At 38.1% G+C, this 27,774-nt stretch overlaps 1 protein-coding gene across 1 annotated transcript in view; it reads left to right on the top strand.

Annotated features, from left to right (window-relative positions):
* CFTR (CF transmembrane conductance regulator) overlaps positions 1-27,774 on the top strand; it is a 94,934-nt gene that overhangs the window by 64,405 nt on the left and 2,755 nt on the right. Inside the window, exons 14-23 of the mRNA XM_063446842.1 lie at positions 103-835; positions 1,635-1,763; positions 2,000-2,037; positions 2,798-3,045; positions 4,082-4,161; positions 4,851-5,001; positions 6,203-6,430; positions 13,662-13,762; positions 14,858-15,106; positions 23,542-23,697. Of these exons, the coding sequence (XP_063302912.1) occupies positions 103-835; positions 1,635-1,763; positions 2,000-2,037; positions 2,798-3,045; positions 4,082-4,161; positions 4,851-5,001; positions 6,203-6,430; positions 13,662-13,762; positions 14,858-15,106; positions 23,542-23,697 (2,113 nt within the window). The remainder of the gene's footprint in view (positions 1-102; positions 836-1,634; positions 1,764-1,999; positions 2,038-2,797; positions 3,046-4,081; positions 4,162-4,850; positions 5,002-6,202; positions 6,431-13,661; positions 13,763-14,857; positions 15,107-23,541; positions 23,698-27,774) is intronic.

Below are 27,774 nucleotides of genomic sequence, written 5' to 3'. Positions count from 1 at the left end.
ACAATATAAAGTTCTGCATTTTTGTCTGATTAATGGCAATGTTCAAATTTGTTTTCAAGTATAAAGTATGAAAATGTAACACGTGTATTGTTTATTTTCCAGCTGTATTTGCAAGCTAATGGCCAATAAAACTAGAATCCTTGTCACCTCAAAACTAGAACAGCTTAAGAAAGCTGATAAAATTCTCATATTGCACGAAGGAACTTGTTACTTTTACGGAACATTTGCTGAACTTCAAGATCAACGGGCAGAGTTTAGTTCGCAGTTGATGGGATTTGATGCGTTTGACCACTTTAGTGCAGAGAGGCGAAACTCAATATTAACTGAAACCCTCAGAAGATGCTCAATAGACAGTGACCCAACAGCTGTTAAAAATGACATCCGAAAGAAGTCTTTTAAACAAACTGCTGAGTTTATTGAAAAGAGAAAAAACTCCATAATCAATCCCCGAAAATCAAGCAGAAAATTTTCCATCATGCAGAAAGCTCAACCACAAATGGGGGGTATCGAAGAAGAGTCTGCAGTAGAACCAGGAGAAAGAAAATTGTCACTAGTACCGGACTCTGAGCAAGGAGAGGCTATACTGCCCAGAAGCAATATCTTGCACACAGGTCCCAATTTTCAAGGGAGAAGAAGACAGTCAGTCCTGAACCTCATGACTGGCAACTCCGCTTCTCAAGGACAGAGTTTCTACACAAGAGGAAGCACATCTATTCGGAAAATGTCAATGGCCCCCCAGTCCAAGCTGTCATCTGATATTGATATTTACAGCAGACGCTCTTCCCAAGACAGCGTCATGGAAATAAGTGAAGATATCAATGAAGAAGATTTGAAGGTAGAATATTTAGAAAGGCTGAAGCTTGGTATATCAAGCTCAACACAGTATATTTACTTAAGGATAAATGCCATAACAAGAATTTCACAATATACACAGATTTGCCTAGTCCATAGTGCCTTGTCCTTAAAGGATAAACATGTAAATTCAATGGTTAAGCAAATGTCTTTGCCTTGTCACATAATGACCACTCTAGATTACCTAATTTGTATTTTATGCAGGGTTAACTTTCATTGCACACCATATAATTGATCCCTAGTGTTCTCTGCTATTTAGGAGTTATAACACTTTTGTTTCTGTTTATGCAGCCCTAGTCACACCTCCCCTAGCTGTGACTGACAGTCTGTGTTAAAAAACATGGTTTCTTTTTTAATCAGATGTTAACTTGCTTTACAATGTTTTATCTCCTGCTCTGTAAATTGAACTTTAATCACACACAGCAGGCTTCTGTTGGATCTTCAAGGCTATTAACGGAGCAGCATGTAATACATTATAAATTAAACAGCGTGTGCAATTTCTGTTTAATTTGAACATTAGATCTCTCTTTACAGGAAGAGCTTAGGAAGAATGTGCAAGTTACATTAAAGGAGGTGTGACTATGACTGTATAAACAAAGTGATTTAACTCCTAAATGACAGAGAATTGAGCAGTGAGACAGCAGAGGCATGATCTGTACACCAGAACTGCTTCATTAAACTATAGTTGTTTTGGTGTCCCTTTAAGGTATAGTAAATAGAATTTAACAGAGGACAGGTATAATATTATTAATGCCTAATTGCCTGTTATTTTCTGTTTGCAGGAGTGTTTCTTAGATGATACAGACAGTTCAACCCCAACCACCACGTGGAGCACCTATCTCAGATTCATTACAGCTCACAAGAATTTCATTTTTGTTCTCATCTTATGTCTAGTGATTTTTGTTGCTGAGGTGAGTGAAGTTTCTGCTATTTTTCTACTGACTGGACTGAAGTCAGTATATGTTGGGTTATCTGGTAATTTTTAACAGATGACATCAGTAGTATTTTGATGGTTAATTTTCATGGAACCTTGCTTATCACTCAGAATAATAATAATTAATAGGTTTTGTCGTCTCATGTTTCTCTAATCTGAAATAAAAGATAATCAGAACATGAATGTTAAATTATACTTTGTATTGCTTTGCAGGTTGGCGTTTCACTGGTTGGGCTATGGCTTATTAGTTCGTAAGTGTATTATTAATTATTTTAATGTCATATTTCCAGTAGAGCAAAGGACTCTGACAATATTTTCTGCCTACAGAAGTTGTTTTATCACATTATGTAGATATCTTTAAAAAAAAAAAAAAAAAAAAAGGTCTGGATGCTTTCTGATAAAGCAGAATATTCAGGGCTATAATACTTACCCTGTGCATTGCTATGCTCTAGAAACACCTGGTTCTGGAGCTCAAAGCAAAACTCAGGGGAACTAAGGTTCTAACATAGGACCTGTTTATTATCCCAATTAAACTATTTATCCAGCAATTCAATGTTCACAAACTTCTTAGAAATACCCCATTTGTCCTCAGCTAGTTAATATCTGAAATGTCCCCAGGTGGACAATCTCCAGCCTCCTCCACCCAATGTTCTCAATCCCTCAGCTAAACAATGTTACAATTCACCATGGCTGTGTGTGACCCCTTACTCTCGTCTCTTCCTGTTTTCCGTAAATTATATCTAACATTCCACCCCAATCTTCCATTTCAAGAACAACTGTCACCAAGTTTTCACTTCTCAATTTTTAAATGTTTTTTACATTTAAAGAAACTTACTGATTTTTTAAAATGATGTATTCCTATTTTTACTTTTTTGGAGAAAATTTTACTTTTTTTTTTTATCAGGCTAAGCAGCCATGTTGGGCTTATTTCTTTCCTCATCCTACATGACTTTGTAATTATAAGGAAATAATCCAAAACTGTCATTTTAATTATGTTCATGTTGTTCTCAGGGATGCGTCTGAGGAAAATATGACAACCAATGGGAATTCTTCCAAGCCGCCCGTAATTGTAACCACAACTAGCTCTTATTACATATTTTATATTTATGTCGGAGTGGCCGATTCGTTGCTAGCCCTTGGTATCTTCAGAGGTTTGCCGCTGGTGCACAGCCTGATAACCGTGTCCAAGGTGCTCCACAGAAAGATGTTACATGCTGTGTTGCACGCTCCGATGTCCACCTTTAATACCATGAGGACGGGTGAGTTACTGGAGCATGATTAAAATGTCAAAGCACGTGAATGTAACAAACTCATCAGGATTAAGATGGCTTCTTCCTTTTCTTTCTTTTTCTCTCTTTTCTGCAATCATACTGCACTGTCTTCAAGTAACCACTTCTGATGCTAAGGTATATATACGCTTTATTTCCTTATTTCATTGGGAAGGTCACCACTATGAAAGCATGTTGTTGCCACTGTTCTACGTAAAGTTTCCAAGTTTGTCCCCCGGCCTTGGACTTGTGTTTTAACATTTTCACTGGGGATTGCACAATATGGCTTGAAAATTACATTCTTCTAATGAAGATGGGAAAGAATGACTAAGAATAGATTTGTTATCATTTGTTTTAAAATGTTTTCTTCAGCCATTTCTCCTAATCAAGCTAAAGCTGCAATGTCACCTGAAAATGGCTTTCCGTAAAGGGATTTAAAATAATAAGGCAAACAGTGCATGAATATTATTTTAATCTAAGAATCGTAGTAAGTATTGCTGTGATAACCACTTTAAGATCCATCAGTGCTTCAGAGTGGAGGTGGCCATCTTGGAGTTGCGTCACAATTTTATGATGCTGTGACCATTAACACCAAATACAAAGCTGCTGAGAACTAGTGACATCAGCGGTAAAGCTTCTTATCAGCATGCTACATGATGAAGTGTACACTATTTCTGATGAAAGAATCACTTTTTTTTTACATTGTTTTAATAAAAAATGGGACTACTGTTTTCACATTGCACCATCAATCACATTTTATAAACTAGTATTGATTTTCAGAAAAAAATATTAGACTTGTAGTACAACAAATGCACTCACACATTGAAATTTTTTTGTGCAATCTCATGATATTGCATTGTCCAAAAATAAACTTTTTCGCACAGTTTCTGGCACAGAATTAACTCTTGATCAGTTGTGTCCTTTTACTCATGAAGTTAAAATATATCCTATAATTCACGCATCATTTTTTAAACATTTTGCCTTAAATAATGGATCTTTACTTCATGTCATGTTTGTGTTATTATAGGACGGATACTTAACAGATTCTCGAAAGACACAGCTATCCTAGATGATATGCTTCCTCTAACAATATTTGACTTCACACAGGTGAGTAAAACTGTTGTGTTTCACTGATGCTGGGATAGACAGCCTAGAGTTTACAAATGGGAAACCAATAAGCTTCTATACTTAAAATTAGCTGTAGTTTATCTCCCAAAACACACTGGAATGTCAGTGATTCTCTGTTAGCAAAATAGTGGCAAAGAATCCTGGGGGTAGTAATTCTCCAAAGAAAGAAGTAGAGCTAGAGTCTGCCATACGGACACGGCCAGTGGTTCCCTCAAGACTAAGAGGGATTCACAGAGGTTCTTCATTACTAAGAGATTGCTGGTTTTACAACATTTTAATGGATTTTTTCTGCTTTGGGCTAATCAGAATCCGGCATAAACGTAAATCCCGGTCAGTGACCCGGAAATAGGCAGGTGATAATAAAGTAATGGCATCCTCCAGTGAAATTTAAAAGTCCAGCTTTCATGGACAGTTTTGTGAGTTTTGTACATTTATTTAATTTCTCTTTTATTTAAACAAAAATTAAATTGAAGAAAAGCTCTTTGTTTGTAGTTCTAACTAAGGCAGCAACTTAATTTGCCGATGACAGCCACTTGAAGGCAATAATGAGCATCTTTCTATGGGCCTGATACCTCACCTTTATTAGCAGCCTGTTCATATAGAGCATTTTTTTAAGTAGAGTGGCCAGCCCAGTGAATCATCTACTTGACATTTTGTTTTTTTTACAGTTGGTGCTAATTGTGATTGGGGCAATCACAGTGGTGTCAATTCTAGAACCATACATCTTCTTAGCGACCATTCCCATCATCATCGCTTTTATTATACTGCGATCCTACTTCCTTCATACTTCCCAGCAGCTAAAACAGTTGGAGTCAGAAGGTAAGAAGAATAGAGAATGGTTTTCCCCATCAATCAAAGTCTATATAAACAACTCAGCCCGTGAATGTCAGCTTTTTTTCCATTTGGAGAATGTACATATTAATTCATCGTGAATGCATAAAATGCAGGGAAAGGAATGTTTTCATTTAGATTGATGGTGCTATTGTTCAGAAAGGTCCACACCCAAAAATATTTTGTGTGACCACAGATTGCATTTCAAAAGGTGCACAATGTGACACCGACAGTCATGTTAAAATAATGTAGGTGATGCAAAAATGAATTTATTGCTGGCAGTACACATGAGACAATGAGGGCAATGCATGTCCCTCTGGTGGAAAGGTGTAGATTATTATGATTCAATCACGATATGGGGGGTAATACAAATGATCTATATTGGCCAGAAAGAAAGACTGCATATGTCCTTAATGGGACTGTCAGGGGTCACAACCTACCTATCCAAAAGTAAACAACAGAGAAAATGGCTATAGTAGGTTATTAGTCAGGTAAAGACAAGTGTGAAACTAGTGGTTTAGGGTTAAAAAAAAGTCTAATGGAAGGGGAAACGAGAAACTGGTAGAGATATAGTTGGAAAGGGATAGGGGGGACAGTAAGCTTTTACACAAACTGAGTTTAATAAAAGCTGATTGAGACTAGGAAATAGAGACAAAACAGAGGCAAGTACAAAGTGAGCCAGACATAGATAGATAGATAGAAAAAAGAGACCGGGGAAAATAATTAGGAAATACAGTTCCAGAGAAACATTTGAGAAAGAGAGTTTGAAGAAAGACACACAGGGTGCAGCAGATTGGATTTTTACCGTAGGGTGCTACCAATCCTTACAATGATTAGAAATGTGATAGATTCCAATCTTTATACATCGTGTCACCATAAGACACACCTGATTGGATTGATTTCTATAAGGAAGTACCAGCTGTGTATTACTCACCAGGTGAGGTTTATGTGCCATGTAATCGATATGGTTCTAATTAAATGATAGAATTCTGGAAGTTCTGGAATGATGTCAGCTTCTCACTTATTGCTCGATATATATTTTGTTACATATATTCTGTTACATAAATTGCATTACATATTTATTGTATTATACATATCGTGTTACATACATGATATAGAATTATATAAGGAAATATATTTTAAATAAACCTTAACAATATGCTAAACAACTTTCCTGTCTTATAAACAGCTCGCAGTCCAATTTTTACTCATCTCATAACAAGTTTAAAGGGTTTATGGACTCTGAGAGCTTTTGGGCGGCAGCCATACTTCGAAACGCTGTTTCACAAGGCATTGAATTTACACACCGCTAATTGGTTCCTCTACCTGTCCACACTCCGCTGGTTCCAAATGACTATTGAAATGATCTACGTTATCTTCTTCTGTTGTGTTACATTCATCTCCATTGCAACATCAGGTAATAATGGAAATATCATTACGTATTTCACCAGGAAAGCTACATTTACTTATCTTGGGGTTCATTTCCCAGTATGTCCCGGGATCTGAATGGTATCATCGCCCAATTTAATGGTAATTATTTATTCGACTTTGGAATTATGAAAGGTTGAGCTGATCTTGCTACAGGAACCAAATAGTTTTTAACTGGAAACTGAATAGTAAACTATACCTGAGTTATAAACTAATTCCCAATAAGTTATTAATGTTTTTCAGTTCACTAGTGAGCTATGTCAGAGCTATGTATTGTCCACTGCACAAGGCTTTGCTTTGGGCATCACTTTTCCTCTCCTCATTTAGTGGAATTTCTACCTTCTCAATATCTATGGATTTGACAATATTATAAAGTAGGTTTCTTCAAAGAGGCAGATTTATTGAGAACTGAATTTGCAACGTTTCTGCAAGGGCCACCATCAGAAATTGTGGGGCCCCTAACACAGCTCAAGGTCTGGGCCCCCGGGTTCCTGCCTCCAAGCCCTGCCTCCAAATCCCACCCACAGGAATACATACACACACAGACACAAAAGGACACAGACACACACACACAGAAAAATACACACATACTAACAGACACAAATACTGAAACAGACATACAAACATATAGACACATACACATGCATAAGGAGATACAGATACACACACATACTGACATACAGACACACACACACTGACGTACATACATACTCACATACGGACACATACACATACATACAGACATACATACAAACCGACATACAGACATACAAACAGACATGCATACACATAAATACATACTGACATACATACATACAGGCATACATACACATACATACTGATATACATACATACAGACATACACACACACACACACAGATAGATATATACATACAGACATACTGACATACACACACAGACATACATACTGACATACATACTGATAGATATATACATACATACATACACACATATATACATACATACTGACATACACACACACACACAGACATACACACACATACAGATAGACACAGACATACAGACATACTGACATACATACATACACACAGACATATATACATACTGACATACACACACAGACATACATACATACATACATAAATACATACACACAGATAGATATATACATACACACACAGACATGCATACATTCTAACATATATACATACTGACATACACACATACATACTGACATACAGACATACATACACAGACATACATGCTTACTGACAGACATTCTGATAGATATATACATACTCACACACACACACACACACACAGACATACATACATACTGAGAAACAGACATACATACATACATGCAGACACATACATAGACACACACACACCTCATTTATCAGCCACACTCCTCTTACCTCTAAGTTTCAGGAGGGTGGCTGGGGATGATGGGAGCGGATGCCTCTGGTGTCCTCTTCTGTCCTCTCCTCTGCTCTGCTCTCTCCCCCCTCCTCCCCCCCCCGAGCAGAGTAAGCTGGGAGGAAGTGGCCGGCCTTCACTTCCTCCCAGCAGCAGTTGCGGTGTAGCTGCAATTTTTTTTAAAGATGCCCGGTCGCGCAATTACACGGCCGCAGCACTGACCAGGCCCCTGAAGATATAGGGCCCACTGGGTGGCCCTAAATGTTCGGGCCACCTGATGGGCCCGGTGCAGATGCACCTGCGGCAGTTTCGCCACTCCACGTGGGCCCCAGGGTCATGGTTGTCACTCCCTGATGGCGGCCCTGGATTCTTCACAGAGGCCTTCGTCAAGCTGTTGCAAATTCAGTTCTCAATAAATCTGCCTCTTTGAACAATCCTTGAGCGCCTGGACCTACTTTCTACAATTATCTACTGAATTGGGTTTTGCCAACTCGGTCGTTGATGCACCTGATTTTCAATGTGATAGTGCGATATCCTTTATCTTTGAATCAACAAGTGTTAAACTGGACATGCACGAGAATTTCACAGCTTGATCAAGCGTGGGTAGATAATGTGTCCCGCAGAGCCTTCATCTGCCCACACTAAGGTGGCAGCACCTAGGACCTAGACCAAGAAATCAAGAGGTTAAAAAAAAGGTGAAATGTGGGACCTAGAGGCGTTTGGGTTTAACTAGTGGGATAATAAAATGGAATGGAGTCAGGTTGAAAGAAAAATAGATGCGGCCATGACAGTGCTGCTTAAAATAGCAGTACTACTCAGTCATGTGTTAAGGAGATCCTATGACCTCAAAGGCACAATCATGGTATCTCTACAAAATGTAAAGTAATTTCAGGAGTGTCCTTAACCCCTTAAGGACACATGACATGTCTGACACGTCATGATTCCCTTTTATTCCAGAAGTTTGGTCCTTAAGGGGTTAATGAAATACTTAAAGGGACTCTCCAGTGCCAGGAAAACATATCTGTTTTTCTGGCACAGCAGGACCGTGCAGTGTCCCCCTCCCCCTGCCCCCCATCTTAAAACTTAAAACCCCTTAAGTGACTTACCTGAATCCAGCGTCCCTCAGCGCTGGATCAGACTCCGCCCATGCTGCTCCCTCGCCAACGTTAGCCACATGGCAGCACACACGCATTAGACCTCCCCATAGGAAAGCCTTATTCAATGCTTTCCTTGGGGATTCTGGCGACGCTGGAGGTCCTCATGCATAGCCCTCCAGCGTCACCTAAAAATATTGTCTAGTAAAATGGAGATGGGGCTCTGGATAGAGACCACACTGGCCACTCTAAGCCCCCTCAAAAAATGAATCAAATCCTTATTAATAATACCGTTATCCCTGCTCAACTTTCCATACACCGAGAGTTGCCTATTGATTTAATCTATATAATCCACTGTGTTTTTATCACTATGGAAACCCCTTTATCAGCTGGCCTTATAGTTATGGATTTACAGCAGCCGACCTTTCAATTCTAGTAAGGTTATTATAAGGGAAGAGGGAATATGGCCCCTTTAATGGGATTCCTGCACGTCCTTTGTAACTAAATATATATATAGCTTATATAGCATGGTCTCTATTTGTGGGTAAAAAAAAATCCAATTTATTTCTCAGTCCTGTCTGTTTAAGAGAAATCAGAGTTTTGTCTTGATTTACACATGGGGCCACACAGTTATTAAAAAAAAAAAGGCATTTAAAAAAAAAAAAAAACTTTTTTTTTTTCATTGTTTTTTTATTGAAAAATAGTTTTCCATTTTATTATACATATAACAAAATAGTGCAATATACATACAAGACAAGTGTGACAATAACAAAACATGTAACTTGCTTATTATTATAGGTTTGTAGTCATAAGTTAAAGGTAATTCCTAAACTAATCAGCTAAGAATATCTTAATAAAAAGATAAGTTCTATCTCATAGAGCTGTTATCCAAATAAGTATAAATGAGAATAAGTATGGGCTATGGTCAGTCTAAATGTCGAGAAAAGAAAAACAAAAGGAGATAATATCAGCATGGTGAAATTAGCCATCGAAATCTAAAGAAGGGAGAGTAAAAAAGAAATAATTCATTTATTTTCCAAAATACGAATCCAATTAGTGTATTGGTCTTGTCTATTTATAACAAATAAAGAGGAAACTGGCAAATCCTTTTCCATTCGAAATTGGTATAAAATTTGGTTGACAAGCTGACACCTCTGGAAAGGGAGATGTGACTTCCATTGTCTTGCTATTATTATCTTTACCGCCAAAAAGCAATGGTTTGCGAGGCACTTAGAAGAAGTGGAGGAAAGTTTCCAATTTAAATGTAGCAATGCTATATCCGGGCCTTTTTTAATTGTAATATTAAATAAACATTTAAATATTTCAAAGGACCATTCCCAAAGACTTTTAACCAAACTACAATGCCACCATATATGAACAAGTGTTCCCTCTGGGCAGCCACAACGCCAACAATGAGGAATTTGACCTGGATACATTTTACTTAATGTATATAGAGTCCGGTACCATTTATACATAATCTTATATTGACATTCAACTAAATTTTGACAATGAATATATTTACGAGTATCTTTAAGAAATGTACACCATTCCTGCTCAGCTATGTCAATATTTAAGGTCTTTTTCCAATTATCAAGTATCTTTAGGGGTTGTTGATCCAAATTGGATAACAAACTAGAAGCTTTTGAAATAATTTTATTAACCTTAGTATATCTAAAGATGGTTTGAATAAGAATATCGCTTTTTGGCGAGGTTTTTAGTAAGAACTTATTCAAGAATTTTTTAATTCTTAGATAAGAAAAGAGTTCTTTATTAGGGAGAAGGAGTTTGGCTTGAATATCAGCAAAGGGTAGGATTTGATCCTCACGGAGGATAGCTCCAATCGTACATTGAGATTTGGACCAGTTATTTAAAGAAATATCCTCAATAAAATCTTCTAAAACAATCAGATGAGATGACTTAATTATTTTATTAGAGATTTTTTGTTGTTTTTTTATCATCTCCCAAGCGATAATAATTTGTGACAGGATTAGTGATTTGCTTCGTAGAAATTCTAACGTTTTTTTGTTGTTTTTATGCCATAAATATACTTCTAATCTGTCTTTTCCAACCGCCTCGGATTCAATTTGGTACCATATATCTGCTTTGAACAATTCAACCTGAAGTTTATATATGTGACCAATGATGTTAGCATAGTAGCAATTTCTAATATTTGGGTAGTTTACCCCTCCATTTTGGGGTTTCCTAGAGAGGACTTTAGCGCTTATTCTGGGCCTTGACATTTTCCAAATAAACTTTTGGAAACTAGATTGTATCATAGTTAACCAGCTATCTGGGATTTGAAGGGGAATCATCCTAAATAAATACAACCTGTGACAGACCCCTTTTGGAGTGACAGATACCATCTCGGAGAATTGCCGTTGTATTTGGATTATTGTGGATTTCGGGTACTTGTGGATCCGTACGGTACACATCACCACGTGGAGAGAACAATGGGTCGCGGCCATTTTGACCGCATGGACTAATGACCGAACACTCACACGACGAATTCCAACCTTACCGATAACGTACGCCCATGCTGGTCGACAGATCCAAAGTACCGAAATAAAGACACCGGATTCAAGAGAGAGTTTTTGTTTATGTTGTATGGTTTCCGAGTAAATGGTGCAAACGTGTATCTAGCGAACGGCCCAACCGATCTAGGGGATTTTCACGTATATTGTTCCCTTAGATCTCCGTTCCCTAATACACGTAGCGCATTGTATTTTCGTTATATATTGTGTGTGTTATTAAACCTGTAATAATTGTAAAATATTCTGCCCGGTACAGTGGGAGTGACTCCCACTGTAAATGTATTATCTCCTCCGGATACGGGGAGGAGTTGTTGTACGGCATAAAAGCCCGAGTTGCAGAATAAACATTATTCCTACTTTGACCCTCAACACAGAGTCTCGTCTCGTGCTTGGAGGGGATGGCTATTACTTGGATTCGTACTTACTGGGGACCTGTTATGCTTTAGCTGACTTCATCTTGAGGGGGAAGGGACACCTTCTCAGCGGCGTAAACCCCTACTACACCGGGGTGCCGCTACACAACCATTTGGGCATAATATAAGCGTTGATTATGTTAATCCTGCCGATCCATGAGGATTCGGTTAGGCGCCATTCTTTTAATTTTGTATTTGTATATTTCAGGAGATTCAATACATTTATTTCCATAATATCATTAACTTGAGATGAAATTGTCACGCCCAAATAGTTAAAAACATTACTCGACCATGCAAAATCATAATTATCTTGCAGGTCTTTTAAACTATGAGTGTTGATGTTAGTGGTTACAGCAATTGATTTAGATATGTTAAGTTTATAATTTGATACCTTAGAATAACTAACAAAAAACTTTTTAACTTACAGTGATAAGTTTAACAAAATCAGATGGTCAAAACATTAACCCTTTTGACAGTACCTGTGTCTCAGTAGCGGTTAATACAGTCAGACCGATTTATACACTGCTGTCTTGTGTATCTGAAGTTTGCTGTCCAATGTTGTTTGTTTGGATGTTTAGTTAAGGGGAGAAGGAAAATCTGCACTTATAGTGGCACAGGTATAATCACTGGGGCGGGGGTGGTGCCGGAAAATTGTGTGATATCCTGATCCACGGCAGTGCTGCTAAAGGAACATTCCAAGCACAATAACCACCACCCCTACTGTAGTGGTTATGGTGCCAGGAGTGCCCTGGCGTCCCGCTTAATGTTAGTAATCAAACTATTTATTGACAGCTTACTTTCTTACCTGGGGTCTGCTGGGCACCGGCCTGTAACAGGGCATCATCTGAGCCCCTATGTATTTCCCTTAACCCTTCAGGGCATGATGTGAAGGATAGGGTAGGGACCATTTGGTAGACCCTTACCTGGTCTTATTGGTGTCTTAAGAACATCAGGGTTTTTTTCAATGCCGCAACAGACATCAGATAGAATTGTGCTGATCACTGTGTTGCTATGGCAGTTTATTGTGCCATGCAGTTTTTAAAATATTTTAATGCAATGATCGTTATCAGTTACAGTAAAATAGCCGCAAGCCATGAAAAAATGGGGACAAAGTTGGAAACTTGTCAGTAATTTGTAATCACCAAAATCTGCTGGCTGGGTTAATTAAGTAGCGGCATAATTGGAAACAAGACCTAAATGTGTATATTAACAGATACATTGCCATTTAACCTTACCATTACTACAGCCAATCAGGTTTGAGGAGGACATAAAGTGAGTCAACCAGCAACAGAGGTGAAGCACTTAGAATTGTAGTGAATTGAAATACAAATAGCAAAGTGTAGACGGGACAAAATGACCTATGTAACGTGTTATTTTGGTATATTTATTAGTTATAGTCTCAGCTGAATAGTATGTCCTAAGAATGATCCAGAGAATTAGGATGGTTCAACATGTGTTTACAGGCACTAGGTCTGTTGATGCATACATAACCTTTGTTTGAAATGTTTCTTAACAGGTGGGGGGGTTAAGTGCAGATTTCAATAGAAATTGACACTATTATAAATTCTAAATGGGGACAAAGTTGGACAAAGTTTACTTTCAATTGCTAACATTTAACACTTTATTGTTTTACTCTGCTAATGTGCCCTCTTTACTAAATCAAACACGTTTGAGAAAATGTCAGTCCTATTTGTGTCAGTTCACTAATAAAATGAAGCCACAACAATAATAATACTTGTTTTATCGATGACATTTCAGATTGTAACATTTCTTGTTTTCAGGCGCTGGGCGAGAGAAAGTCGGAATAGTATTAACGTTGGCAATGAATATTATGAACACGTTGCAGTGGGCTGTAAATTCCAGTATCGATGTGGACAGTTTGGTAAGTTACAATAATAATTATTTAACTTCTGGAAATCTTTCATAACCTGAATAAATTGAAACAAATATTGTTTAATTGGTCAAAAGTCATGAATATAGTTTTCAGTTTAATTAAGTAACTAGGCAGAGATCTCAGAAAATATCCTCTCCAATAAGATTAGTCATTAAAGTCCAATTGATATTCAAATGGCAACATTTAGGGTAGTTTCGCCGACGTTCTGTCTAAGTGACAGGACGTTCGGGCATACTGACAGGAAGCATCGCGAGATCGTGGAAGAAAGCTACGAATTGTGGGAAAATTTATCTGACCACAGGAAACAGAACACACTTTGTTCCTCCGCTGGTCAGAGATGGTCAGACGTAGGAAACCTCCATAAGACAAAATAGTCCCAACTTTGTCTTATGTTTTAAAGAAAACTAGAGCAGACAGGAAGAAATGAAGAACAGATCCTGAGAGAGGGAGAGAAGAGGAATTGATTGGGAAAAGGTAAGTTCGGCATGACACTGCCGCTTTAAGAAAAGAATATGCCTTCCTTCAAATTTCCGAATGCTAGTACACTTGCACAACAAGTGTCAACCGCTGGTAGACCCTTCCTTCACCAGGAAAATGGTCCACCAATCATCAGTGGCTGATTTTCTCCCTTAAAACCATATCCAGCAGGTGTTTGTGTGATAAGTAATGTATACACAGCAGCAGTTTCACTCATTTTATAAAAGAAATACAACTGTTGTGCAAACTGATTGCAGCCATTTTTAGTTGCTATCAGTTTACACACAGTCAGGTTCAACGTTCAATGAACCAGGCCGCGTGCAGCGATTCGCAGAGCTGGGGTCTATGTGCTGTAGTGGGGAGCTATTTTATAGATGAAGCAAGTTTTACAAAATCAGAGCAGAGAGTGAGTTAAGGGCTCTTTGCCATAATAATGCAAAGTTCTATAGTGTTTAGACTGACCATTCAAACTTGTTTGAGCAGTATCCTCTTAACCACTTGTGTCTGTCTATGTTATTGTTGTTTGTCAATTACTTACTGCTTTTTAAATCCAATATATGTTTGTGCTTTATCAATAATAATGATTATAATGCATTTCCTTCATAGATGCGTTCTGTTAGCAGAATTTTCCGATTTATTGATATACCAATGGAAGATGCCAAATACCAAAACAAGAGCAAAAAGAATGACGATACCTTGTCCAATGTGCTTATAATTGAAAATGAACACACAAAGAAGGACCGCGACTGGCCATCTGGTGGTCAAATGACAGTCAAAGATCTTTCGGCAACATATGTGGAGGGTGGCCATTCTGTTCTGGAAAACATCTCCTTCTCAATAAATCCTGGCCAAAGGGTAAGACTAGAATTAATATTATTAAAGGAAATGCATTGTCCCAAAAATATATTTTGAAACGATATACTCCCTTCTTGCAATGTGCACCCTGCCCCATCCCCCTTTGCCCCGTAAAAAATATTTAAGATAAATATCCTCGATCTCTAGTGCTAGGAAACCAATGTTGCAGACTACAGGTGTGGAGATGTCAGCAAGTATGCTGATGTCACCAACAATCTCGTCCAATCCAATGCTTCTCATGGAGAGCAAAATTCTACACTCCTCCATTCAAATGCTGCTATCAGCAGCATTTGAGTGCAGGACTAAGTTTTACTCTGTTATTGAGATGGAAGCGCCTCTAGTGGCCATCAGGAAGATAGCCACTAGAGCAGGGGTGGGGAACCTTTGCACCTCCAGATGTTTTGGACTACATCTCCCATAATGCTCTTACAGCCATAATGCTGGCAAAGCATCAAGGGAAATATAGTCCAAAACATCTGGAAGTCTGAAGGTTCCCCGCCCCTGCACTAGAGGCTTGCTTAAAGAAACACTATAGGGCAAGGAACACAAACATGTATTCATGACCTTATAGTGTTAAAAACACCATCTAGCCCCCATGACCCCTCTTGCCTCCCTAAAGCCAGTAAAATCTTACTTGTATTTAAGTCTGTAGCTGCTGCCTCTGCCCCTGATCTGCCTGCTTGGCTCACGTCATCAGAAGTAGTTCTGTATATCAGTTACAATGCTTCCCCATACTATTGGCTGAGACTGTCAAGGAGGCAGATCAGGAGCAGAGCCAGCACAAGTCAAACTCAAACCTAGCCAATCAGCATCTCCTCATAGAGATTAATTAAATCAATGCATCTCTATGAGTAAAGTTCAGTGTCTCCATGCAGAGGGTGGAGACACTGAATGGCAGTACTACACAGTGTGCAGCATTGCCACAGGAAGCACCTCTAGTAGCCATCTAAGAAGTGGCCAGTGGAGTTATCCCTAGGCTGTAATGTAAAAACGGTATTTGCTCTGAAAAAACAGTGTTTACTATAAAAAGCCTGAAGGGAATGATTCTACTCACCAGAACAAATGCAACAGGCTGTAGTTTTTCTGGTGACTATAGTGTCCCTTTAAACCACAATGTTTACTTTAAAGGGTTTAACCCCTTATGGACACAGCTTCAGAAGCTTGACTTACGCTTAATGACACAAGCAATTTTTGCATTTTCTTGCTGTTTGCATTCAACTGCAATTTGCATCTCTCTCATTTATTGCACCGACACATATTATATACTGTTTTTTAAAGGATAGAAAGGGCTTTAATTTGATATAACATATATATATATATATATATATATATATATATATATATATATATATATATATATATATATATATATATATATATGCTTACTTATTATAAAAAAAAAATACAGAAAAATGCAAAAAAAAGAAAAATATTGTTTATTTTTACAGTTTTTGCAATCATAATGTGTGCATAATTAGTGCAGGTTAAGGAAAGTAATTAAAAATAAATTCATTTAGTTGTTCTGATTTACAGAATGTATAATGTGTCTGGGATTTGAAGTTTTTTTGGTAGTTACAGGTCACAAAGCACAAGGAGTAAAATAAACTTTTAATGTGGAGCGATTTTAGAATTTGGTATGTTTGTCTTGTAAGCCTAATAGCCATAAAAGAAAACAAAATTGCCACACAAAAGTATATATTTATATAAAGTAGACATCACAGGCTATTTACCTAATGTGGTTTTGACACTTTCTACGTAGCCATTTCACCGCCAACCTCTGCTAAATATTGGAGTAAAATTGTGTTTTTTTTTGTTTTTGGCACACAAACTTATAATGTTTATTTTGTAAAGTTGGTGTGTGCTATTCCTGTACAAAGTTTTATTTTGTGTTCAGTTACATCTGCTGAGTAAAATGACACCCCATTGTATGTCTTTGGCACTATTTCGTAAAGTTACAGTGCCATATAGGAGACCTGTCCTTTTCAGTATTCACAGTAGAATTTTGAGAGACGGATTTAATGAGCCTATGCGTCCATTTGGGGTATTATAACAGTTTGACTGTTCAAAAAAAAAAAACACAAAGGCCTACCATTTGTAAAAGTGGACACTCCAGTGTATCTCATAAGGTGCATATTGTGCCTTAACATGCCCCCATTGTTTCACCAATATACGCCAAATTATGTGGTAAAAAATGTGTGTTTTTTGTGTGTTTTTTACATATGGATTGCATTTTTGCTGGGTATTTTGTATATTTCACATGTGCCACTAAGTTCAAACCCCCCAAATTATGCTCAGCTAAGTCTTCTGAGTAAAATGACAGCCCCATTGTATGTCTTTGGCACTATTTCGTGAAGCTACAGTGCCATATAGGAGACCTATCCATTTCAGTATTTACAGTACAATTTTGAGAGATGGATCTAATTGGCCTATGCTTCAATTTGGGGCATTATTGCAGTTGGAAAGTTCAAAAAAACCCACAAAGGCCTACCATTTCCTAAAGTAGACACCCCAGGGTATTTCAAAAGGCATATTTTAAACCTTAGCGTAGGATCATTTTTTTTTTGCTAGTTTGTACCAAGTCTAGTTACAATTAGCATTTTTTCTGCCTTTTTGACACACACTTGGAGATGTTACTGTATATTTTGTAATCCTTATGTGTGCTATGGCAGTAGAACACCTAATATGTTGCTCAGCTATGTCCTCTTAGTGCAGCAATACCCCCATGTGTACCCTTTTCAGGGATATGTGGATGTTGAAGGGGCACATTGGTGACCAAGCCATATAATTTTTTACCGAACTTTGAATTTTGACGCTCAGCCCATGTGCAATTTCCAAGCATCTTAGCAGGTTTTAAGTTCACATTACCCCACAAAGGCCTACCATTTCTTAAATAGACACCCCCGGGCATTTCAAAAGGCATATTTTAAACCTTAGCGTTGGATCATTTTTTTGTTAGTTTGTACCAAGTCTAGTTACAATTAGCATTTTTTCTGCCTTTTTGACACACACTTGGAGATGTTACTGTATATTTTGCAATCCTTATGTGTGCTATGGCAGTAGAACACCTACTATGTTGCTCAGCTATGTCATTTTAGTGCAACAATACCCCCATGTGTACCCTTTTCAGGGATATGTGGATGTTGAAGGGGCACATTGGAGACCAAGCCATATCATTTTTACCGAACTTTGAATTTTGAAGCTCGGCCCATGTGCAATTTCCAAGCATCTTAGCAGGTTTTAAGTTCAAACTACCACACAAAGGCCTACCATTTCTTAAAGTAGACACCCCAGTGTATTTCAAAAGGCATATTTTAAACCTTAGCGTAGGATCATTTTTTTGTTAGTTTGTACCAAGTCTAGTTACAATTAGCATTTTTTTCTGCCTTTTTGACACACACTTGGAGATGTTACTGTATATTTTGTAATCCTTATGTGTGCTATGGCAGTAGAACACCTAATATGTTGCTCAGCTATGTCCTCTTAGTGCAACAATACCCCCATGTGTACCTTTTTCAGGGTTATGTGGATGTTGAAGGGGCACCTTGGAGACAAACCACTTTCATATTTTTCAAAAGTGGATGCTGGGCCAAAGTGTTATTTTAGCAGCTCAGGACTGCAAATTACCTCTCAAAGACCACATATATTTTGAAGTATAAGCAGCTCATCAATTCAAATTATGAACAAGTGCATACTATTTGCTGTGAAAAGGGGGAATAGTTGGCTTAAACCTATCTGGGGGTAGTACCCAGTAATCTGTGTCACGGGCAACGCTGTCACGGATTCCAAAACACAGACAGACGACAGAGAGAGAACACAGAGAGAGACACTTGTAATACTGGTCCTTAGAATGGCCGGGCTATACAAGCAGAGAATAATAAAGGTACAAGCCGAGGTCCAAGGGGTAAAGAGAAACGGAACAACGATAGGACAAGCCAAGGTCAAGGATCAGAGAAGACAGGATAAACGGGAGACAAAGCCAAGATTTGGTAACCAGACAGTTGACTAAAATCACACCCCAAAACTGGTCTGCTTATTCGGCCTGGGTGTGGAAAATGTTAAAACAGTGGCCAATACATAGGCCGGGCTGAGAGGGGCAATCAGGGCAGTAATAGCTGGTCTCAACTCTTACGCCCCTCTTGTAACACACCCTGCATCTTTTCTGGGTTTTTTTCTTTCTGGGGGTTGATGGAATCTTGAAGCAGAAGTGACCTGCCTCCATTATTCTGCTAGGCTCCACTGATGGTCCTCCTCTGTGGCACTCAAGTAACCCAGAAATGAGCTGAAATTGAAATGAAAGGAATGTGCATTTCAGCTCAGCATTTGCCTTTTTAAAAATAATAAAGGCATTGTGGACTGCCGTCTGCATTATATATACTTGAGTGCCAGCAGTTCATTCTGTCAGAGAGCTGCTGTTTCCCCCTTTTTTTTTATTTTTTTTCCGCTAGAGCCTTTGGGAAACCTGTGCGACTCTTCCTGATAGTGCCACAGGCCACGGTCTCAAAACAGTACAGCATTTGTAAGAGTGGGATGCTGTTATAAAAGTTATCGATGTATAAGTGATAACCATAGTTAAGTAAGGGCATTATTAAGTCCCAGACAATTTTCCCATGTGTTCCTATTATATCTGGGAAACATGGGGGATCAAGGTGGCTATCCCTTCCTTCGTATACACGGAAGGTGTATACATAGCCAATGCCACTTTCACATAATTTATAAAATTTTATCCCATACCGGGATCTTTTGGATGGGAAGTATTGTCTAAATCACAGTCTTCCCTTATATTTCATGAGGGACTGATCAATTGAAATTTGCACATTTTTCATTTAAGTGGGAAATTAGAGGGCGTATTTTATAAAGAATGTCATACTGTGGATTACCTTTTGGGGGGCACTTCATATTGTCATTAAAGTGCATAAAATGCAGTATGTCCTCATATCTCTCCCTATGCATTGTCTGGGAAAAAATGGGGGTATTAAAAATAGGATTTTTAGTCCAATACATTCTAATTGTGGACTTTTTAACTATCCCCATTAACATTGTCAGTGCCCAGAATTGTTTAATTTCTGGCACACTGGTTGGGTACCATCTCACTGTCCTGGTGATTCGGGAGTCTTGGTTGCGTGCAAGATATTGCTCCGCATACAGATTCGTCTGGGTAACTACCTCCCCCAAAAAATCATCCCCCAAAAACAGCTCCATACAATCCAGCGCATTATAGCCAGACAGGTTAGCCTGTATGCCAGGATTGGCAGTGAACACTGGGATGTCTGGCGAAAAATGATTAGGGGTACCCAGTCATCTGCGCCATATTGAACATTAGGGGAATCAGCGATTTCCTCTGATGTTACTGCACTATCTGGCACATAGTCCCTGTCCCCTGCGTCACTCCCTGCGTCACTCTCTGAGGCAGTGTCGGTCGCCTCTGAGTCGGCAGCTAACAGGGCATAAGCCTCCTCTGCGCTATACTTTCGCAACATTGTTAATACAGTTAACACAGCTAAGAAAACTTTAACTAAATAACTAAACTTTGTTTTTTTTTGTTTTTTTAACCCCTAACTAAACTCCCCAATTACCACTAAATTCCACCCACCCAACTAAATCACAAATTAATAAAATAAAATAATAAAATTTAACCCCTTAGGGTTACAAAAAAAAAATGTAACCCTTAAGTGTAAAAAAAAAAAATAGATCACACAGTGATCAAGCAGCAGGGAAAGGGTTAATTTTTTAAAAAAAATAAAGGGGAAAGGGATTAGGAACCTTTAATAGATATTCACTATTCTTTTGGGACACAATGTTGCAACGATCCGTCTCTCCACTTCACAAACCCACAAGAGGTGGAGGGAGGCGGATCAGATATCCCAGCAGTATTGTGATGCTGTGACTGGCTGTCACAGCGATCACATGTGCTGGGACATCGCAGTTTGCTGTTGCTGGTCTGCCCCTGACTCGGAGGCACCCAGCAACAGCGTTAACCCCGCGATCGCCGGCACTGCGGCGATCGCGGGGTTAATTTTACCGCGTGACGGACGAGGTCCGTCACCCGTCGTTAAGGGCATCCCCAGGACCCATCCTGAAGGGGTTAAAGGACAGTATTACTGCTCCCAGAACATGTCTTTGTGATTAAGATGTCTGGGTGACTTTAATGGGCCTGTAATGCAAATGGTAACAAACTTAATTTTTCCTTTCTAACAAATTCCATTATTTCAAACATAACATTGCACATAATTTTCCAAAAATGCAATAAATGCCCAAAAAATGCACAATGTTCAGCACAGTGCATGTAAACATCATAAACGGCTAAAAGAAAGACGTCCTAATTTTTTAATTATCCCTGAAAACAAAACATTTGATGTATTATAGCCTCTGTATGTATTCTTTCGTAATGAATAAATATAAGTTGATAACTCTTTTAGTACATCTCCTAGCGGCCATTTTGAGGCCTGTGTTATCAGGAGTAAGATTTGAAAGTCTGGAGCTACCCCAGAATATATTTTTGGGAAGACTGGTGCGTACGTTTGATTGCAGGATGTGTGAATACAGGATTATTCACAAAAAGTGAGAATTCAAAGTGAATTTAAAGTGAGTTTCAAATTTTAGCCTGAGCAGCAATGGGTGGCTGTGATTGGTTGAGAGTGTCAGCTGACCGTATTCAGCGTATTACAGCATCCATTGCTGGTATGAATTGGGATGGTTAAAAGGAAGTGTGTAATCTCTGCCTTTGGAATACCTACAGTGGGGGCTGGGCTGTAGGTGGCCAGGATCCTTTATTCAGTGTTAAACTGCTTATAAATAGTATAGCACTGAAGGGAGGGACAGTGCCAGGTCCAGGCACTAAAACGGATTCAATGAAGCGAAATTATTACAGTGCCTATAGTGTCCCTTTAAGGCCAAAAAAGGCTGAACTAGAAAAATTCTCCAACTTTAGTAGTTTTCCAATTTGTCTATTGTGACCTAAAATTCCACTTTCAATTCTCTGCAATTATTATTATTTTATTATTTATATAGCGGAATCAGATTCCGTAGCGCTGTACAATTCCCTGTGTAGTGAATAATGCTGTGTTATAGTGACCTTTACTATTTACAATTTAAGCCTGGTTTACTTATTCCAGATCACACGTAGATGATTTAACATAATAGGAAGTGTCATATTAGTGGTGTATTCACTCAACATTGACTTGGAGGGAACTGAAAGGTTTATTGCAAAATGTAGGCACAAATAGCTCATTTGGAAAAACAGAATCTCTCTAGGACTGGCCAAAATGACCATCCCAGCTGAAGTCTCATAATGGCTGTCATAACAAAGTCAGACTTTTTCAGTTGGGGTTTATCTTTTTGGCCACTTATCTATCATAGATTATAATTCACATTATGCTGGGATACATCATAGCCAATAACACATGCAAATCAATTAAAATGTCAAAGGAAACAATGAATTACAGCCTCTATAACCAAGTAATCCATAGTAACGTCACCATAGCATACCATTAAGTCTAAAACCGTAGAGTGCATAGGATTAAGTGGAGTGTAATAATATACACACTCATACTTGCTGTGCAAAGTCAATGCACTTATATTAATACTTTACGTAGATACAGGGTCTGTCTACTGTTTAAGATCTGGCCAGCTTCTCGGGGAAACTTTTCTTTGCCTGATTTTTTTCCCTCTCTTTCTCTTAACCAGGATCTTTTTTTCACTCTTATTTTTTACTCTTTCCATCCTTCTTTCTAACCCACGTTTTTCTCTCCAAAAGGTCTTACCCCAGGACTTTTACCCATATCTCTTGGGGTTTCTCACGGTTTTCCTCATCTGCATTTATTTCGTCTTTTTGATCAATCTGCCTACAGGCTTCTGTCTACCACGTGAACCAATTCTGACTTCAAATGAGAGTTGGTTGTTTATTAAGATATATTTTGATTTCAATGTTTGTTTGTATTGCGTTTCATGGAAATTGCATGTAATTATTTTTGTGTCTCTATTTGGTTCACTGTGTCTGGATTTGCAATTTATTTATTTATTTTTCGGTTAGGGAAGTGGTAGGGGAGAATGAGAATTCTGTGACTACACCCCTTACATCAATAAGCATATTCAGCTCTAGCACTATCTCCCCAACCTTCCCCCTCCTTCACCCCTCCCCATTCCCATATTAATTTTTGTGCATTAATGTGTTTCCCTTCCCGTTGCCTTCCTGATAGTGTGATGGTGGCTGTTGTGTTTCCGTCACTCCATCAAACTCCTTTTGGTCCTAGTAATAAGACGAGAAAGCACGAGCCAAGGTCACCATAATGTCCAATAGTGCTGGGATTGGCCTGTTTCATCCAGTATTCCTACTTTTGCATCAGCACATAGTTGTCATTCCTTCAAACCTACAGCCTCTTTGCATTGCTGTTTCGATAGATGTTTTACATTCACACTTTGCATTTTTGACATTCTAGGTAGGCCTGTTAGGAAGGACTGGATCCGGTAAGAGTACCTTGCTTTCGGCATTTCTGAGATTATTATCCACACAAGGAGACATTCAAATTGATGGAGTATCCTGGCAGACGACCCCTCTGCAGAAATGGAGAAAAGCATTTGGGGTGGTACCACAGGTAAGCACCGTCTGGATACAATTATAAACACCTTACACAGAACACCCAAACGAAGGCAATCATCTGCAAATGCAATGCATGACCTCACTGCTACATAAATTGCTGCAGAAATCATACAAGATCAGTACAATTTAAAATTACACACCAGCACCATAACAACTTATGTTCATTGCATACCTATGGAAATAGGAGACCTCTTTTCTTGCTGCACAAGCAGAGTTCTTTAATTACCATTAGTGTTCCAGGATGGACCATGAAATTAGAAACTAAACACAAAATATCTAAGGTGAAAACGTAGTTGAGTTGTAGAATTTTTCCAGCGTGTCTACTATAATAAATATATAATATGTTGTAAAATAATGGGTCAGATCTAGCCTGGAGATTCCGTTTAATATATTATTTACTGACCTTGGAGTTTTACAGGTCTTGCTGTTGAAAAGATAACACTGATGTCATAGTGCCAAGAATCCCGTTGCACTGCAAGTAACCTGATGATCCTTATTCAGAAGCTTGTTTTTAGTGCAATCATAGAAGTGTGTTTTTTATTATTATTAAACCTGCCGGGAATAGACTTTAGGAAACCCAATCCCCAACGTTATGACGCCTGGACACACACACTTCGGAATTAAAAAAATAAATAAAATCGTATGTTCCCTTTGTTTTAAACATCAAAGCAGAGTCCATGCAAAGACAGAATATTCAAGGATATAATCTTTCAATGTAGGGTAATAACTGCTTGATTCAAGGATAAATCTGACTGCCATTCTGGGGTCAAGAAGGAATTTTTTGTCCTAGCTTGTTGCAAAATTGTGCTTCAAACTGGGTTTTTTTCTTTTCTTTTGGATCAACAGCAAAAAACAGGTGTGAGGAAGGCTGAACTTGATGGACGCAAGTCTCTTTTCAGCTAACTATGTAACTATATGTCTTACTTAAATTCTAAAATATTTTTTAGGAGCACTTTTATCTTCTTATCATTAACCCTTTGCATGCTGCTTCTTCAGAAAAGGTTAACAGCAGTACCTGGTGACATGTCGCGGTATATCTCAATTATTTAACGTCACAATTCCTTTTTCTTATGTAGCCCTCGTACCCATCATCTACCATGAATTTTCTGCATTTCATTACTGTCACATTAGTAACTGTATTATATTTCAAAATTCTACTCATTTTTTTAACAAATTCTCAACCTGAGATCATTATGTGATTGGTACAGCAAACTACTGTATTTCTTTAAATTCGCCATCTCCATATTACAATCTGACGGTTAGGAACGCCATCGGAACAGAACTAAGCAATAGCACATTGTGCAGCAGTTAACGGAAATATAGTAAAGTAAATATTTACTTTTATAGAGGAAGAATGAACTATTTCAAGTAAATTAACTTGTCCGATCTCTCAAACCAGCAAACAATTAAAGAGTAAACTGCCGTTTGGTATAAAATATACATATATGTATAAATAAATACATATATATTTTTATATATACCGTATATATATATATATTTTATGTATGTATGTATGTATGTATGTATGTGTATATATATATATATATATATATATATTGGTAAACTGTGAACAATGGGGGGGACATGCTACGGAGGCATTATGATAAGTTAGAAGATGGAAAGTTAAGTGCTTTATAAATGTCTCCAGAGTCCACGGTGGTATTGGTTCCTCTATTACACACTTCACCATTATATTAAAGTGGTTATGGTGCTTGGCGTAATCCTTTATGTCCTCTTTGGTTGGAAACATTGCTTATTCCTTGTTGAACCAGGTGGTTAACGGATAGCTAGTGTCTATGTCTATTAATCCTGACATTATGTGCAAGTACCAAGCATCTAAAGCAACATTCTCTTTGTTAAATTTATAATTAAGTTAAAATTTTGAGCGGCTTAGGCAAACAAGTGTTGCTTCTGATCAAAGAACAGTTAAAGATGGCCACCTACATAAAGCAAAACTAAACTAGGATACGTATTAACTTGTGTGTAATTCAACCACTTAATACACACAGATAATTCAAGTTATATATTACATGCTATCTTTTAGTCTAAATAATAATTAAAAAAAATAGTTTCCTTTAATATTCTAAGATCGCCATAAAATGATAGTCTCAGAAACAGTAAAAAAAACTATTGAGGTTATTCACCAACCGAGAATAGCATAAGATTGGCAAGGAAGCTGCCAGGTTTAGGCACGAATTGGAAAGCTGAAAATCTAAAATACTGAGCTGGGGGATTTTTGTAGCCCAGCTATGTAAGCCTAAATTTTACAATCCCGTTAGCAATTATCCACGATTCCCAATTCGGTAAATAAATCCTACAGTCACTCATTAGTTCTTTATATTAACAAACATTACTCAAGGAACACTGTGTGTCCGTGAAACAATTGGTTCTGAGATGTACTTTCTCTGCATAGCGCATTTCCTCTGGGTTGGCTACAAATCACGTATAAACCTTTCTTCAAAACAGGTTTGTTCAGTTTGTGTTTTGACATTGTGCCTTGCAAAGAGAAAAGCTACCTACTTCAATTTAAATATAAAGCAAACACACTTTCACGGTTTCATTCTTTAAATAAATGCAAGCACTTTTCTGGATATTACTTGTGTGTTAAACTTTTGTTAATCTTCCAAGATGAGATTGTTGGACACAGTTTGTCCATTTTTGAACAGTATTGTATCTGGCAATTACAGCAATTATTTATTTCCCCATTATCTCCCCAAGATTTCCATTATCTGTCCCCAATAATCTCCCTCTCAACTAACAATATTTTCCCAGTCCCTAAATATTTCTCTTTAGCCCCCATTATCTCTCCCCAGCTGTCCAGTCACCTCTTCCCAATCCTTCAGTCTCCCCAGTTATCTCTACACCACTTGTATAGCTTAGCCGTCAGTGGTTCCTGGGCAGCCTAACCGTGCACAAATGTCGTCAGTTTAGTGAGGCAGAGTCAGCTACTGCTGATAGTTGCCTGGGGCTGATGGCTGCCCTAGATGGTGAAGTGCTGACAACTTGGCCACATTTCACGGGAAGCCAGAGGGTATGGAGTTGTGTTGTCCACGATATTTTTGGTTGTGAAGTTCTTTAAACTCTCCAGTCGTCAATTGACTCCATTTAGGTTGTGGGTCAGATTCATTTGGGCCGTGTAACATATGTTTGATAGTCTTAGCATAGGGAACCCAAGTAGCAGCTGCTCTGAGGCCCCTACACAATATGACAAATTTAAGAGCAAAATAGCAAAACTGGAAATACAGTTGGCTTGGTGAATTTTACTAATTTGTCTAGTTAGTTCTAAAATTTGAAATTAAAGGGTCATGCCACCCAAAAAAAGTGTTTTCATGAAAAACTATCTTTGGTCAGATTTACTTTCATGGGTCTTCTGCCCTTAACATTATATAAAAATAAATCATAAACTTACCTTCGATCTAACTCCGATTTCTCCCTGCAGTCTGATGTCCTAAAGTGACCAGTCCGAAGCTTCAGCATTGAAGCCTCAAACCATCGCCAAAAAGAGAGGGGCACAGCAAGGGGAGCCATCTTTGCAACTTTGGTGCTAATTAGTTTGTAAACCGTTTAACCCCTTAAGGTAATTGTTTGCTGGTTTGAGAAAAACCCAGGATTCCTGGCACCATAACAACTTAATTGAGATTAAGCTGTTATAGTTTCCAGAATGTTCCTTTAATGACTATTTAATTTTAATCCATTAAAGATATATAATAAGGATAATCAGCAAAATAGAAAACATACTAGCTTCTTGATTTTAGCTATCTTTCTTGAAAGAGGACGTAACCAATACAGTACAAAATGAGGAACTAATGTTTCCATACACAGAGTCCAGTTACTGGAAGGTATACATCAGTGTTGTCATAACCTTTCAAAATGCTTTTTGGGGCGTTGAAATCCAATCTTTCGGAACTTGCTCTGTCACCATGATGGCTATTAAAGTGAAGCACTCTTATTCACCAACGTTATTGTGCAAGACACATAATGAATTTTGTAAAAGGATGTAATTTAGGACCAAGTTTTTAACAATCACCTTCTTTCACTTCGACGAGGAAAGAAAATCTGCTTTACTGTAAGT

This window comes from Pelobates fuscus, chromosome 3 (genome assembly GCF_036172605.1).
Source record: "Pelobates fuscus isolate aPelFus1 chromosome 3, aPelFus1.pri, whole genome shotgun sequence".
NCBI lineage: Eukaryota > Metazoa > Chordata > Amphibia > Anura > Pelobatidae > Pelobates > Pelobates fuscus.
The sequence above is the reverse complement of the archived record's forward strand: the minus strand, read 5'-3'. Positions and strand labels throughout refer to the sequence as shown.